Source organism: Haliotis cracherodii, unplaced genomic scaffold (assembly GCF_022045235.1).
Source record: "Haliotis cracherodii isolate W230 unplaced genomic scaffold, xgHalCrac1.p SCAF_3, whole genome shotgun sequence".
NCBI classification, from domain to species: Eukaryota; Metazoa; Mollusca; class Gastropoda; order Lepetellida; family Haliotidae; genus Haliotis; species Haliotis cracherodii.
The window spans coordinates 45,783,305-45,801,627 of record NW_027266286.1 but is presented as its reverse complement, the minus strand read 5'-3'; the positions used below and the strand labels follow the sequence as shown (position 1 = coordinate 45,801,627).

The window sequence follows — 18,323 nt, the reverse complement described above, 5'->3', positions numbered from 1 at the left end:
TCAGTGCCCAATGGACGCTGCACTAGATTATATCGCATGATTCATGGACCCATCAACATATCATAGAAATTTAATAAACTGTCTAACACCTGCTGAGAAATAAGTCCTGATCACAATATACTTATTGCTTCTCTACACTGTAAAACATTGTTTAAAATGTAAACATGTTTCGAACTAAACGTTGCTTTGTCTGTGTTTAAATCCAAAACTGATTACACATTTGGTGTGTTCTAATTCAACACTTCAAGACCTGAAATGAGCTATCGCCTCACAGCATAAACACCACCTAAACACACCATTCCCATGATCTAAACATGTTTGGAATCTAAACACGTTTAAACATGTTTAGAATCTAAACATGTTTAAAGTTCAAACATGTCTAAACTTAAACATGTTACAATTTCAAACATATTTGAACATTGAAACACATTTAAACATGTTTAAATAAAGTGCATATCATTAGGAAAACAGTCAAATGTGGATAGGATTTATATTGAATTCGAATTATGATGAACATATCAGAACCATAGGCACTTCCGTAACAACACCATCTGTGGCAACAAGTAGTAGGTTGTAACGTAAAGGAATACAAGAGAGGTTCGTGTTCCCCAAAGGTTTAAACAATAGTGAGTTACTAAATGTGTTGTTGGCGTAAAACTAACAGTATTTCATACCTGACACGGAAGCTGACAATGAAAGTATCTGATTACTGCAATGGTCCCTTAACTTTCAGTTAGGCAATCCCCCGTTCACGGTTATACGACATATATGCATATCGTATGGAAATGAAGAGAGAAACTTACCTCAGTAGCGACCAAGGTCAGCTGATGTGAGCTAAACAGGGTGTACATATGATTCAACACATGGAATTTTCCTTTGTTTTATATGCATAGCGCGATTGGGTCAGTGAGCAATTAATTTGTTCCATGAGGATGCACATGTGGAGTGCTGCTTATATTGCAGCAGGGAAGCACCTGTAACCACTCTCTACAGACCCAACAGTTTATATGATAGTTGTTCAGCTATCTTATCCTGAGCAATTCACGCTATTACAAGCCCTGGCGGTGACTATGATAACAAGATGTTACGTATACTCCTACGGAGGTTCCCACTTTGTCACTTTGCCAGTCGTTGATGTTCAGATATAGAAATTATACAGTAGCGAATCAGGGAGTCTGCTTCTGTTTATAGCCAGCTGAAAATATAAAGTAATAGTAAATATCAGAGAAATTAATTTAATTCACATCGCATAATTCTGGTGATGTATTTATGTCATCATAGATTTGAGCAATTATTTTATATTCTATCTTAAATTGATTCATTTATTATTCATATCAACATGGCATATAGAGACATATACACAAAGACAAAAGTTAAGCACACTCTAATATATATAATACCCTCAAGTATCTTTAAAAAAAGTATATCTAAGCGTTAAAATTGCTTTCTGAAGCTCGGTTTTAAAAAGTTATTCCATGACATTGTGTGGCCATGGCACGAAGACGATTATCAAACGCCACAAGATGGCAAATAATCGGCGTGCATAACACAGGAATGTCTTATAATGCCATTGGTCGGAATTTGGGTTATCATCACACTGTCGTAAGCCGTTTAGTCGAGACACATGCTCAGACCAGTGAAGTACAGGACCGTCCCAGATCTGGAAGACCTACTGTGACGACACTTCGTGAAGACAGGGACCTTCTTCGTCTCATACGCCGAGAACCCTTTTTAACAAGTACTCGTCTGAAACATATGTGGTTGCCCAATCGTCGTTTCAGCACCAGAACCGTCAGGAACCGGTTGAAAGCAGCAGGACTGAGGGCTAGACGAGTCATAAAGCGTCCCTTGTTGAGAGATCGCCACCAAGCCGCTCGTTTAGCATGGTGTATTGCGCGACAGAAAAGGAATTTGAGAACTTGGACACGGATCCATTGGTCAGACGAAAGTCGCTTTCTGCTCCACGTCACTGATGGAAGAAGGAGAGTTTGGAGGCACCGGAACACGGCCTACACCCCCAGAAACATGAAACCTACTGTTGCATACGGCGGGGGCTCGGTAATGGTTTGAGGGTGTATCTCTCATGATTGCAGGTTGGGTTTGGGCACCATAAGGGTGAACCTAACAGGGGCTCAGTACATCCGGGTTTTTAAGGCCAGTTGTCGTTCCTCATTGTGACAACCACCCTCTTGCTACTCGACCTCAGTACATGGATGACAAAGCCAGGCCTCATCGTTCGCATGCAGTCGTGGATTACATGAGGGCCAATGCAATAACGACTCAAACCTGGCCAGCAATGAACCCAGATTTGAACCCCCTTGAACATGTTTGGGATATTCTGGGGCGGCGCATACAGGCACGAGATCCTCCTGTACAAGATTTCCACCAACTGGAAGCAGCATTGCATCAGGAGTGGTTGTTGTTGACCCATCAACAGATCCAACGTCTGACTGGAGGCATGAGACGTATGGTGGAATGCGTCCTACGGGCATGTGGCGGTTATACCCGCTACTGATCTGTTTCACGTGTCATGTCAAGTAGAGACGTTAAGGAACATTTTCACATGAAACATCAAACGTAACTCGTTTCCTTAATCCTGCAGCTCCATACTTTGTTTAGGTATTTTCTGAGGTCAAAAACTGTACCTGTGTTACCATGATGATTTTGTCAGTAAATTTCAATCACAACTCACCAATATCTTCTTTATTTGTTGTCAAATGTTTGTTCTATCCGATGACATTGGAATCGCCCAGCCCCTGTGGTCAGTCATCCCATACCATGATTTTTGCCATTTGTCATGGTTCAGAAATAGGGATGTGCTTAACTTTTTTCTTTGTGTACATTTTACGCTAGTACACGAACAAGATGGGAAACAGGCTGAGCATCTCCATATACAATGGCAGAATATGTTCCCTGCGGCAGATGGGTCTTCGGGGCGTTCAGGCGGTCATCCATGACACGATACATTTTCTTTCTGGGATGGATGGCACTGGCCGGCCCAGTGTAATTGCAACATTGGGTTGTTTTTTCTCTATCAAGTCAATGAATTTATACTTGTTGGGGTGTTTTGCTGACAATTTCACAGTTTGGAATGTCATCTCTCTACGTGATTGGTCGTACGTGGCTATTATGTTTCGAAGAGGCTCCACATGGAACGTTCCCCAGATTCGACCCACTGTTCCTTCACGTTGTCAGCAGAGTTTCTCAGGTCTGGATTGTCCATATCTGCATTTTCAAGTGCATAACGCCAGAGGTTTTCGATGTCACAAAGTCTCAACAGAGGTAGTGCAAAGGATGAATGGATGAAGGTGTTCATACTTTCGCGTTCTTCAATATAGCTTGCCGGCAATGGAAAAGACAACCTTTTAGATGCTCATGGTGTCAATCACTGGATTGTCCAGACTCGATTGTGGAGAGACCACCGTCTGAAAGCTGCAATATTGCTGCGAGCGGAGTTAAACAAACAATCAAAACTATAAACAAATTGTGAAAACATTCCAAGGGAGAATAGGCAAAATATTGTATGGAATCCCCTTAAAATTTCTACACAAATTGGTCATGAGTAAATCAAGGAAGGTTTTCGCTGACAGAATACCATCATCTGAATACGTAAAAAATATATCCATACTTTTCTATGCGTATCGGTCAATACGCCTACAGTTTCGTCTTGGAACCACCGGGACGTCATGATGGAATCACGAACGAAACTGTGGTCACTGAAGACAGTGGGGTATAATTCACGCCGGGCGAATCGACATGATTACTTTCTTCATATAATTTGATGTTTTCCTGTAACACCTGACAAATGTAAATGAAACGGACATAAAATATTCACCATAAACCTGTCCTTAAACCTGTTTCCAAATGCTTCTTTTTATATCATAGTCTTGGCAATAATCAGTTTGTTCAGAGATGTCGCCCAAGAAACCGTATGAGTAACATATAGATTGAGGTATAAACAGAAGACTGGTGGATGTTCAAATGTCAAACACTTAAACGGCGGCTGTATAGATTGGATGGACAAACCTATTGCGTGACGTCATACCCGTGAGGCGTAGTATATCAAACACTGGTTTGTCTATTTCAGAATCGATTATCTACATGCGGCAGTTATATAGCTGGGATAGTGCTGGGTGTGGCCAACACAAATCATCTCTCTAAATCGAAAGAGATTAATATAGTGTTTTGATTGTCTACAGAGGAATTAACTATTTGAACCCACGTTAACATTTTAACATGTCAGCTATATAAATGTTTATTATATTCACACAAACACACACACACACACACACACACACACACACACACACACACACACACACACACACACATACACACACACACACACACACATATATATATATATATATATATATATATATATATATATATATATATATATATATATATATATAATAGTGTTATTTTGCAGAGGTTTCTTTATGCCAGTTGTGTGAATGGCGGGTGCTTCCGGTAGGGCAGGATTTGAGACGAATCTAAAAGAATTGATTTGAATAACAGTGAGTTTATTTTACTTACTAATATAATTTGTAGTTAAATTATGTATTGGTAGTGTAACAGTCATCGGTACTTTTAGTATTTGTGTTATTTGTAACACTCAACTGTCGGAGATCGAGACAGTCTTTATAATTAACATCATATAACGGGATTAATCGTGACATAGATATAGCTTTACAATGTATAGCCATGGCATGAACGCTCCTTGTGCGTTTAATTAGTTTTTATCAGACCGGGTAGAGTTTGTGTGCAGTATACTGTTTGTGACCTCAGAGGATGGCGATTCATATATTGCCACTTTTTATCATGTTATTGTTATGTATAGTGCCATCCTTTTTTATGATTCCATACTAATTTCATATCTTTTTCTGTGATAAATCTAGTTATTTTACTGTCCTTCGTTGGCAGGTTTGTATTTAAGTTTCAAGGTATTTATAATGTTTAACACTTGATAGTCACGATATGGCTGCAATGAGGCTTAGAATTAAACTCACTCACTCACTGTTTGTTACCAGCATGTATTTTGTATTGCTTTGTGGCCGAGCTGAACGTATGAACTCCGTCTCCTATTGAAGCATTCAACACTTCATGGTTATGTCAACACAACAATGAAATATCACACCAGGAAGTGTTCAACTCGCCTGTAGGGGTTACATGTTCTACCGGGCATACATGTGTCCCATAAGCCAGTATGGCTGGGCATAACACTCTTATCCGTTTGCATCATTGTCATTTTATTGTTGTGAGTTTTAATGCGAGACACAGAAATAAACTATTTATCTCTCTCTTTTATCTCTCTGTAAATCTCTACTTGTGTACAATCCCATTGCATGATATCAGTGAACCGTGAATACTGCAGCGGTGGCGTATCACATCGTTTTCAGTGATATTTTGTATGTACTGGTGATATAATTTCATTCTTTTAAGCTAGAACCTGAACATAATATAATAGTTCTAAAACACGCTTTGTACACATGATCGTTAGGGTACAGGTTTGACTTTGACACGAGAATGTTCTGATATAAGAAATTCGCTTGTACAACGAAACCGTGGCTTCCCTCTGCATGCAGTATTTTTATGCCATGTTTGAAATGCGAACTGTTGACCTGCTTCTTTTTGAGCCGAATATGTCTTGGGTCACTGACTCAAAACATACAATTGTCTTCACTTCACAATTACGAACCAAACAATGTTTGAGTGATTCACAGCCCACTTATTAAGGCCATCCAGTAACAATTGTGTCTTTCCTCCGACATATTTTTTTAACCCATTGTTTAGTATGCTCCGCGGGACCTTAAACAAATATTATACAAATATAGTGCTTGTAACAAGCGAAGCAGTACATGAGTGTCAGTTTATTCATGCTGACCTCGTATATTGTATTCAAATACGCATCTGAACTGGCTTTGTTCAGCTGTGACCTCCTTTCTGCCAGGTAGATTGAAAATCATAGGAACGGTGACACACCTGCCACTGTATTTGTTTATCTTCTGAGTATATGCAATGCAATATAGACCGATTTAAAATTTAACATCCTCATCAGAATTTCATGTTCAGCTCCAACCAATTGTGACCGGATGTGACAAAAGCCATTTGTATGTGAATCATTATTTTGGAGGACACAAGAAGATCGTGTTACGTTCCTGCACCTTTGTAAGTTAGGCTCCCGTTAGCCTTTCATATACAACAAAACAATTTTCAGTTTATCCCTTAAAGGCAAAAATACAACAATCGTTTTAACTGATTACGCTTTTGAATTCAAAATATGTGAAACCAGTATTTTCCTCATTCAGATAACATATTGCCAAGGTGGATATACAAAATGTAGGCATGGGACTACATAGGAAGAAGAAGAAAAAGGAAAATAGTTTATTAACGTGTCACTCGATGCATAAAAACAGTAACATGGCAAATATGGCATAAATTAAAAATACACCCACCGGTCAGCATTGGCCTACGAGATACGAATATACATGTTACATCAATAGTTAATATATAAATCATAAAATATACATCGAGGCTTTAAAACAGGATTAATTGGGTAGTGACATGATATTTAGAAAGTGTGAGACAACGACACATATACATTTTTGTTAGTAAAACGGCTAACTTATTACATAGTGAATCATTATTCATTATATCATTAAACTGGTCTGCTGGATTAAGTTGTAGGAAGGAGGGATCTAAACTAGAAATAGAATTAAACAAATTGTAACGTAGGTCTGTGTAAAGATCACAAGTTACAAGAAAGTGTATTTCATCTTCAATACAGTTGGTAGAAAACTTGCAGAGTCTATTTATTAAAGGTGTTACAGGTTTTGTAGGACAAACATGTAAATGTGGGAGAATTAGTGAGCTATTTTGTGTTTGTAATCAGAGTGATCAACTTTTAGCAAGTGTTCAAACAAAGGCCAATAATATAACATTCTTACCATGAATCGATTCTGATTATAATAGTTACTCAGAGGTTCCAAATAAAATAACCGCCTCTGATTGCACCAGATGGTTTCACGGCCGTATCACAGCAGAAGGTAATATTCATAGACAATTACTACTTTCTCAGTCATTGTCGTCAGGCATTTTCAAATAATGATGTGCACGATTATTTGTTTTTACGAAGAGTTGCTGTTACTACGATATTCAAGTGTTGAAATACATTTTGGGCAGAAAACACAATAGACATTGTCAAAGAGAATGTATGTGAAGGTTTAGATACAAGAGAGAGCGTGAAAATTTCTGCTTCCAACTGTGGCGAAGAGCGCAATGCTTTAAAGACTATTATCGACGTGGCCTTGATACAGATCGACAACTCGCTGAAAATACTAGACACAAACCATGTTTTTCACAAGGAATTCGCGTTTAATTTTGTCATGGTAAACTACTTCCACTATGTTTTCAAAGTAGAGCTAGGTCACCTGTTGATCTAACCGCACTACATTGGAATTTGGAACGTGCAAAATGGTCCCACGGTAGTGCAAAACAGACCTGATGATCTGATTAAGTATGACTGGATCAAAATTTGTTTTCTCTCAAACTTATTTAAAATATATTTAGCAATGACCAAATTCACGCTTTTGAGAGTGACTATGTACCATGGACTTAGCCCATTTCCAAATTCGATCTACAAGACTGAATTTAGTGTCGTTTGAATCCTGCTTGTTAGGACTGACAATTTGCCAGAGCCTTGGTACCGTGTAAGTGGTACGTTATCCAGTATGTTGAAGTAATATAAACTTTTTCTGAGGCACTATTAATTAACGTGAGTACATGTGCAAACACCAACCAGGTTTTATGAATAACATTGACTTCAGAAGGGAATGCATAGTTTCCACAAAGTCTCAAAATAGTCTTCATTATTCAGTAAGTTTCAGACTTTAATTGCAAGTTAATTGTTCGTGAGTATCACAACATTATCCAGGTATAGGGCCTACATAACTTTGGGATCTCAAAGTTTATCTCTTCTTAAACGGATTTTATTCAAAGTCTATATTATTAAAAAGCACATGTTTCCTAAAGGAAACAGAAACTCGGGTACCACTGTGCCAACTCGGTTTCGTTTCTTTTACGACATAGGCTTCGTCTTGTTCACTTTGGCATACAAGTCATCACATTCCGGGTCTGTAGTTGATGTTGTTACGTTTCCTGTTGCCCCATGACTTTTAGGCTAGATATTCGTTGCGTTGTCGGGAACACTTGATGCGACGTGAATATCGCCGTACAGAGAGTTGTCTGACATAACTAGATCATCGTCATCCACTGGTGTACCTGTGTCTGCACAGCCTTGGTGAATATGCGCCTGCTTATTCCTGCGTCTCCGTCTTCTGTACACACTGGACAGATTAAAGTGTTATTACATTACGCAGTGGTGGTGCTTCATGATCAAATGTGAGTATATTCAAGGACGTCATGTGTTTACATTATATTATACCTGACAGAGTGAAATTGTATTCAGGTATTTCCAATCACTACCCTAAGAAACACAATCACTTTCAGGTGTGATTTAGTCCCTGCCTGGGAATGTATCACAATTGAACATTGTTTCTATAATACATTTGATGTGTCTCACCAAGACGACCAAGACTCAGTGTGATATATTATGTTCTAAAATGGTATACTGTAATTTCCTACCACAAACTGCATACAGTAATGGTGACAAGCACACCTCCTCCAACCACACATGGTATGATAATCCACAATGTCACTTTGTTTCCTGCAAACAAACATGTGTTGCTTGAAAGGATATTTGTGTTCCGGGTGGTGCAAGTGGCACATTGCAACATACATCACTAGACACGGAAAGGAAGCATCACTTTATTGATCATTTTCGGGACATCCTGTCTAACAGTGACGAAAACATCAGGCAATTAGCACATGACCATATGAATTCAATGTCTTCGAGAAAGAAATGACTAAACAAATTCTGTGAAATTATTTCCCATTCTCCAGTGCAATGTACATGGCGTTCTAAACACAGTCGTGATCATCGACTGCATAAGATTTTAGTGACACTGTAAGGTGCGATTAAAGGGTATAGGGAAATTAGCAACTATGCAGATTTTGATACTTTGGGACATGTTTAATCACAAAATTAGTGCTTGGCCGAAATGGAATTTGATTAACTGAAGAAAACGTAAAACAGACGATGGAAAAAGATAGGCTAAACGAAAACGAAAACAACGGAGTTAAAACGACGTCCCGATGTGTGTTGCGCTACGCAGTTTCAATGATTGGGCTTGTACCCAGCCTGCCCGCTTCCGCCTCGGATTATTTAATCGCAATACGGAGATTTTCTGTCTGCTCATCTGTTGATTACCGTGTCCATACCTCAAGAATTAATACCAACATACAAAATGCATTCAGTTGTCTATTCGGGGAATTAATTTACGATAGGCATTCATTGCGTTGAATGCTATCATGTGTAATACATCTCAATATAAACGTGCCATGTTGATTTGCGCTCATGAAAACCTTAATAATATAAAGAATGCCTCTCAATTACCTGGCGACTTTTCTGTAGTTGTGTCAACCTTGGTCCGATCTGGCTGAGTGGAATAAGTGCTTGCATCCATTGTTATAGCCCCACTGCAGTTCACGCCTATATCTATTTAACAAAATAATATCATAGGGAACAAGGAGTGAACAATCAGTTTGATGCTTACAAATACCCCCACTTTGCAGTTTAGCACAACGGGAACCGTTATACTTGACACACAAGGTGTCAGTTTGTCAAATATAGGATTGTCATTAAAAGTCTCTAGCTGATAATTACTTCACTATGCTTCAGGAAATACAATTTCAGAGCAGTTGCCTACAGGTATTTACAATATATGGCATTGTTTTGAAGCATAAAACAACATAAAAGGAAGCAAATTAAAAAACTTACATCTGTGATCGGTATAACATTTCATATAATATTTAATAAATTTCAAGGAGAAAACCAAGAACAAATGTTGTATCATCATTTACCTCAGAAAAGAATTCATCGGTGATAAACTAGTTAAGGTATCTGACGCTGGGAATGTTTCACAGTTAATACAACACCTTGCATTGTTGTTGTCAATATAAGCTCGCCATTACGTGCCTCATTCTGGATATGGCCACCCTCCCGAACAACACACAGATCTAGAGCAGTTTCACCCAGTTTGACTGGCTGAGAAAAGGCGCCTCTACTTGTACAGTTTTTGCCAAGGTATGATGCATTATGTACAAGCTTTATTCCACAGCCCACAGTCATATTTCTCCATACTGCCTGATTTCTTCGAAATCGAAAATGACAACAACAATTGGTGAATGAAGTCAAATCTATCGTCAGAGTGATGTTGGGTGCTCTCACATCGCCTTCTTTGCATATATCCATTCCTGCAACATATTTACACGTAACGCATGTGATTTGTTATATGATAAACCGTAAATGCAACTGTAGAACGTCGAAATACATACACATATTTTAGCAATGTTAACGACTGAGTAGTCGTGGTAAAACGTACTTGACCCACTTGGAGACAAGCAATATATTACAGCCCTTCACGGAATCATTTCAAAAAGGCAGTCGCCGTAATTTGGGCAACAAGTATGCCTCCACCAAAAACATCGCCGATGGAAATACAGACGAACACGTAAAATGTACATTTAGCCGTATACTGACAAATTTAAAAAGAACGCATTTTCGATTTTTTGTAATATTTGGTCAAATGACCAAAAGAAACAAATTAAGTTGTTCAGTGTATATAGGCTGAACACAACAATGTCGTCGTTCATGTTCGACTCGAGACCATAAAAACACAACTCTCCTTTTTTCGCTTGTTTACTAGTTTTGTTATCCTTGTTTACCGTTTTAGCAATCGGTAATTGAGTTACCCTTATTCCTAAATCGATATTATTGATTTCTGCCGTTTCAGGTTTCTGAGCGTCTAAAAGAGGTCTACTGCATGCCGTGCATCTGATTATATCCGTTTCATAAAGCGATCGAATACTGTCACATAGGCTAACCGGACTTTATATTCGGGAACACTGAACTCTTAATCGCTTGGTGCCTCAACCAATTACCTTCATTGAATGTCCTCACTACATATTACAGTCATTTACTCTCTGGTTATTTTTGCCTCAGTATTCATATGTGTTCTCCAAGATTTCGCTGAATTTGACAGAGGAGTCGATACAAGTGTCAGAACATCTTATTTCGTCTTTTTTCAGCATATGCAAAACTGATACTAGTTGTCAAAGCGCTCAAGGTTTATGAACACATGAGAAAAAGTATTCTGGATTATAAGTTCACCTAATCCCCGACCATTTGATATTCTGTGAGGTGGGTGGGTGTGGGGGGTTCTGGGATTTATCGATATACATAATATCATATTGTCCTAGAAATGCTTGACCAAAGTGACTGTGCCTCAGACTGTTCAAGAATGAAGAGTCATAAAAAATACGCTGTTGCAAGATGGTTTCTTTAATGTATAGAGTCATCGTTTTAATTAACAGAATATCTGGTTTTGTTGATGTAGTCTTCAAACAAGATCCTAGTTCCCCTCGCTCCAGAATGTCAAATTGTCGTTCCCTCAGCATCAATGTTATCATTTTGATCATGTTACGACAATAACTGTGAGCAATCCCTACCTCTCTATAACTGAATTTGAAAGATAGGTGTCAAATACAAAATAGTCCATTTTTCCATTTAACATTTTTATATATATTTTTAAGAATCAGGTTAAAGAATAACGAATATATCTAAATATACTTCAAAGTAACCATTTGTTCGGCATCAAAACTTCAGCTTGGTTATCATTACCAGGAGTGCATGTCCTATACATCTGTAAAATATATTATATATTATTGATGCTTCGTACTTACTTACTGCTAAACAGAAATGGACCCAGGCGTATACTCCAACACCTGTAACAACAGATATCCACCGCATTTTCAACGTAGTGTTAGTGAAATACGCTTGTCCTCTTCGTATCCGCTACCTGTTTGTACGAAACATATATTTAAGCATGACAAGGAAGTGAACGTGTTCATGATAATTGTATGCTATCTTGTTATATTCAGTTAAACTTCCAGGGAAAGGAAACTATACACCCATATTTGGTGATGGCTAAAAATGAAATATACAAGCAGTGGTTATTCGATAGTGATATATTTGACACGGGTATCATAGGTGTGTTTTGGGTCTTCAGTTATCACTGTTTCGGCGACTGTTTTCAAGCGAGTAACGTTTTGATAACAGTTTTAATGTTTTGGTTACTTTATTTTTCCCGGCAGTTTAGTTCAGAACAAAATTGAAAATGATGATTTACTAGAGCATAGATTTTATATATTGATGAAGTTCATATTTGGAGAACTTACAGGTTACAATAATGGCAAACCCAGATTGTACCCAGCGGTATAGGCCCGGGAAAACAAGAATTCATGGTGTTATTGTAATTGGAATTGAATACAGGGTTGATCATGTCTTCATATACATGTTTAAAATCTTATTTGCGCATGTTGTATTCTATGTGATGATTACCAACCATATTCAGTGGGAAACTCCTAATGATCATAATCGTGGAGAATCTCGGGTTCGAACCCAAGTACTTGAGTAAGCACAACACTTCTCAGTTCTAGTGTAAGCCAACATTGACACCTGTTTGTAATACATGCTTAAGGAATAGGGAGAGGAAATATATAAGAAAACATATGTTGCATTTTAGACGAACCTCAGGCATCGACACGTTACAATTTTGTGTTACAACGGGATAAACGAGAGGGGCGCCAATGACCAAGAATATTTCTAAAACTACGTATCACGTTCTCCTTCATGATAACCGCCTGCTCATCTTAATACGTACCTTTTATCATACCGCCCGCCACCACCAACAACACCATCACCAAGTTATCTATGCCTGGTAAGTCATGTGCATATCGTTCAATGACACAAATATAGAACGCATTCAGTCCTTGCACGCATCACTTTCCACGGCGAATCACAATGGCACCTACCTCGCATCTCACTATTATTAAAACTGCAATTTCTTGACTCCCAGTATATGTGTACCTGTAATATAGACATATGTGACCGACCAGGAAAAAAGGGGACCTTATGGGTACGAGGATACGAATTATTGTGCTATGACGTCAGTGAGCATAGCCATTTGTGCGGGCTGTACAAAAATATTTTATTTCTCTCGTTAGTTCGCAATGTTATAAAAACATTATTTTTTAAAACCCTTCAGCAAAGATGTTTACATTCAATTCATCAGACAGTATGTCTAAAAACTGCAAATATTACATAAACATAAGTCGGAAAATCAATCCAAATGTTTCATGTCGTGTATCTCTGTAATGAATATGAATTGGAGTTTGCTAATTGTATTTTGAGTTTGTTTGTTTTTTGATACTGTTGTTTTACAATATAATAAAAAGTCAAAATGTGATTTTTTCACCCACGAGCTATAGCTAGGTCCCTTATCTCATGGTTGGCCACATATATCTTTATGAAACCTATGAAGATTCCGGGGTAGAATAGGTCATCAGCAACCCATGCTTGCCGTAAAATGCTACTATGCATGTCGTAAGAGGCGACCACCTGGATCGGGTGGTCAGGCTCGCTGACTAGATTGATCCATGTCATCGATCCTAATTGCGTGGAACGATGCTCATGATGTTAATCACTGGATTATCTGGTCCAGACTCGATTACCTACAGACCGCCGTCATATAGCTGGAATATTGCGACGTTAAACAACCAACCAACCGACCAACCTGTGATATTGGTCTATCAACGGGCCACAACAAAGCTACACATTGCCAGGAAGAAAGTTGTTCATGTTTACACTACTTGTATGTAATATGCACACAAGTTTTTAACAACATTCTCAAATATATGTTCAAAACAGACCGGGTGGTCTATGAATGTAGAGTTAGAGTCGAGGTGACAGTTGTGTTCCCTTTTGACGCTTGTGCACACATTTTGAACACATATACACTGTCGCTGGCGTGTGAACCTCAAAATCCGTATGTAATATAAACAGGGGTATAACATTACCTGTTGTAGAGCACAATAAGACATCTGTACATGTAGTCAGTCCAACGCCCAAAACATGCCTCCTCTTCAAAACGAATCCATGAACAAACTTGAGACGAGACCAGTCTAGCCAATGCAAATGAGTCTGTACACCAGGAAGCAGTTTCCGTATTGACGCAACAACTCGCTATCGACGATTAACACCAGTATTTAGTACATTGTATTGTGTATATCGTGTTTACAGGCCGCCGTCGCAAGACTAACACTAGACAGATAACATACACATATTTGTATTGTAAGTTGTGTGAGTGGCGGGGGGTGCGGGTGGGTTAGACGTTCTTACCCTTTTCTCGAACACCTGGTGTCATCACTGATTTTCACTGGTCCATTCATATACTTTTCACTGCTAATTTGCCAGTTACGCACAATTAAATCTGTCTCGGTGGATAATAGGTAATTCCCTGGCGTTTACATTTTACATTTACATGCCTAGTGGTATATTCCAAAGGTCAACGCAAGAATAATCAATCTGGAAACAGCTATTTGAGTGGATCGATGCACATGACCTCAACCACTGCATTGGCTCATTTTTTAAAGACCGTCGTCACATAGCTGGAATATTTCTGGGTGCGGCGTTAAATAACACACAACCAGCAATAACTTCTGACAAGATGCAGTCTCGACATGAAACGATTCTGACAAGGTAAAGCATCTCTGTGCTTCGTTAAACAACCAGACTACAAACAAACCCATATTATACGACACACTCAGATATTACTGAAACACGTGGCGTGGAGCCCATCTCACCAAACATTGATGTGGAACCCTCACTAGCTCGACTATATAGCGGATATATGAGGGTGCCAACCTCCTCCTCCGCTGAATCCCGAATACCATCTTGTATTACATTTACAAATGTCATCCGTATTTTTCTTGGTTGAGAAAGGGTCACGCGACCTTCTTTAAAACACAGTATTCCCCTGAGACCCATCCTGCCGTGCAGCGATCAAAAGTGATATTGCCCTGAGTGATAAAGCCAATTGACTCAAAGGAGAGAAATGTTTTCAGCCAATCAGAGAGATCGTAACGCATGGCCTGTTGTGCATCATCTCCTGTGACATCTGATTCAATTATTTTTTTAGTTTGAAATATTCTTCGGAGGTCTTTTTTTAATTTAGGAAATAAAACAATTATTGACCACGATTCGGACAGTATCATGTTTAATGGCCCCAAGAAATTGATATTATCATGTAACCATCGGCCCTCGGGGTGATATGGGATATGATATGAAAACTGCCATAAAATAACCACTAAAACTTGCCCTCATGAATGGTAAATAATTAATAAATACTTCACTCTAATTGCTAACCTCTGAATCCCGAATACTGGTGCGATTAGAAGTTAAATTACGGCAAAAGTATTTTTTTAAAACATAATATTATAAAGGAAACTTAAAAGTACATAAATCATTTTTTAATGTTGAATTTGAGTACCAAATACGAAGTTATCTGCGTCCCGCGTACAACACTACAGAGTCCCGAACACCCTCTAAATAGGGGGTTGGCAGCCTCACACATATAATCCACGACATAATGCCGTTTTAAAAACTACCTGAAAGGCTTTTGGCATATTTTGATTTTTGATCAAGCTCTGACATTGACATTCTTGTACCCCTGTTTTTCTAGTGCGACTGCATTTTCAACATCTCCTCTGAAACTACAAGGCCTGTAGACATAAACTTTGTATGGATTCCAGCTATGCTCACAGAATTCTAAATATGACCACTGTTTTCAAATGCATATATCTAGTAAGAATGCTTGTCTATATATGAATATTATGAATATGTAGTTTACTGCCACAACGCATCACCCAGCACCTAGTTGCTACATCTATTCCGAGTTATGAATAATCGGAAATAAACATGTAGCCCTTATCATCAATTAGGGGGCACGGCTGGCCCAGTCGTCTAAGGCGCCGCGATTCGCTGTGCAGAGTTGCGTCCCCACCAGAGACCTATGATTGTGTTTTCGAACCCCGGTTCGCCCCGATTATGTTTCTAGGTTTGTCAGCACCGTACCGTGCTCGTGGGTTTCACCGAAGTGGTAAACGTCTGAGACCTGCATCACTTCGGGCTTTCCTCCCACATTAAGCTGACACGCCGTGATATAACTGGAATAATGTTAAAAGCGGCGTTAAACCCAACTCACTCACTCACTTTCATCAATTTGTTTATGCGACTTCTTTGGGTTTTAAGTACAGAGAAATATTCAAGCAGAGGATTCAGCACACCGGCCCTATACAGGCTGTAATTGTTTAAAAAGGGAGGACCCAAACGTTACAGAGCGTATCTGGTCTTTCTGTATATCACCTGTGTGGAGTATGTATGCAATGCGTGTTTTCCTGATAGTTTACAAAGCAAGGTCTTATCTGAAATCACGCCCTTCGATCCACGAGTATCATAATGGTTGCAAACAAACATTACCTTTTTTCAATACATGCCCGGTATAGGTTTTTATTTTCCCTTTTTTATCAAACTGATATTAATATCATAACTAGTGTGGCTCACATTCCGGCTATGAGAACATTTGAATATTAAATGAAAATATTGAAAATAAATTCTCCATTTCATTATCATACCATGTATGTATTAATTTATTGAAATGTATTTGATAATTTGTGTATTTCGTTTTAACTGACGATAATACATCAATTACATGGATCCTGGCTTTCACGTGATTTTCCTTTTAGATAAAAGAATATTATTGGACAGTATAAGGTTTGGAATTTAAAATACCCCATACTGGTTACATTACCCCCACGTTGATATAAAACGTCAACGGCAGAGAACAAAGTCATGACACAGAGGCTCTTTCCCCTAGACCACAGAAGTATTACAAGTTGATATAAGGTTATAAGTATTGACGTGTTTTATATAGCGGCGTCTCGGTATTGGTTGTGAGCAGTCATGTATTATATGTTGATATAAGTATATGAGTATTGACGTGTTTTATATAGTGGCGTCTCGGTATTGGTTGTGAGCAGTCATGTCATATATGTTGATATAAGTATCTTAGTATTCACGTGTTTTATATAGTGGCAACTCGGTATTGGTTGTGAGCAGTCATGTATTATATGTTGATATAAGTATATGAGTATTGACGTGTTTTATATAGTGGCGTCTCGGTATTGGTTGTGAGCAGTCATGTCATATATGTTGATATAAGTATCTTAGTATTCACGTGATCCTGTGGCGTCTCGGTATTGGTTGTAAGCAGTCATGTCATATATGTTGATATACGTATCTTAGTATTGACGTGTTTTATATAGTGGCGTCTCGGTATTGGTTGTGAGCAGTCATGTCATATATGTTGATATAAGTATCTTAGTATTCACGTGATCCTGTGGCGTCTCGGTATTGGTTGTGAGCAGTCATGTCATATATGTTGATATAAGTATCTTAGTATTCACACGTTTGATATAGTGGCGTCTCGGTATTGGTTGTAAGCAGTCATGTCATATATGTTGATATAAGTATCTTAGTATTCACACGTTTGATATAGTGGCGTCTCGGTATTGGTTGTAAGCAGTCATGTCATATATGTTGATATAAGTATCTTAGTATTCACGTGTTTTATATAGTGGCAACTCGGTATTGGTTGTAAGCAGTCATGTATTATATGTTGATATAAGTATATGAGTATTGACGTGTTTTATATAGTGGCGTCTCGGTATTGGTTGTGAGCAGTCATGTATTATATGTTGATATAAGTATCTTAGTATTCACGTGTTTTATATAGTGGCGTCTCGGTATTGGTTGTGAGCAGTCATGTATTATATGTTGATATAAGTATATGAGTATTGACGTGTTTTATATAGTGGCAACTCGGTATTGGTTGTGAGCAGTCATGTATTATATGTTGATATAAGTATCTTAGTATTCACACGTTTTATATAGTGGCGTCTCGGTATTGGTTGTAAGCAGTCATGTCATATATGTTGATATAAGTATCTTAGTATTCACACGTTTGATATAGTGGCGTCTCGATATTGGTTGTAAGCAGTCATGTCATATATGTTGATATAAGTATCTTAGTATTCACGTGTTTTATATAGTGGCAACTCGGTATTGGTTGTAAGCAGTCATGTCATATATGTTGATATAAGTATCTTAGTATTCACGTGATCTAGTGGCAACTCGGTATTGGTTGTAAGCAGTCATGTATTATATGTTGATATAAGTATCTTAGTATTCACACGTTTTATATAGTGGCGTCTCGGTATTGGTTGTAAGCAGTCATGTATTA

At 38.3% G+C, this 18,323-nt stretch overlaps 1 protein-coding gene across 1 annotated transcript; it reads right to left on the bottom strand.

The window, feature by feature from the left end:
- Positions 1-7,980: 7,980 nt before the first annotated feature.
- On the bottom strand, positions 7,981-11,932 carry LOC139475982 (uncharacterized). Its single transcript, XM_071259207.1, has 5 exons — positions 11,866-11,932; positions 10,060-10,377; positions 9,518-9,619; positions 8,647-8,728; positions 7,981-8,348 (listed from the first exon to the last, which is right to left on the bottom strand). Exons 1-5 carry the CDS (start codon positions 11,930-11,932, stop codon positions 8,183-8,185), a joined length of 735 nt encoding a protein of 244 aa, XP_071115308.1. The 3' UTR covers positions 7,981-8,182.
- Positions 11,933-18,323: the final 6,391 nt, after the last annotated feature.

Bases quoted from the DNA above. Each gene is read 5' to 3' on its own strand.
- LOC139475982 (XM_071259207.1), bottom strand. From the start codon at position 11,932: ATGCGGTGGATATCTGTTGTTACAGGTGTTGGAGTATACGCCTGGGTC. The intron at 10,378-11,865 runs GTAAGTACGAAG...AATATGTTGCAG, and splicing joins CCATTTCTGTTTAGCAGTAA to GAATGGATATATGCAAAGAA. The intron at 8,729-9,517 runs GTAATTGAGAGG...GTTTGTTTGCAG, and splicing joins AACTACAGAAAAGTCGCCAG to GAAACAAAGTGACATTGTGG.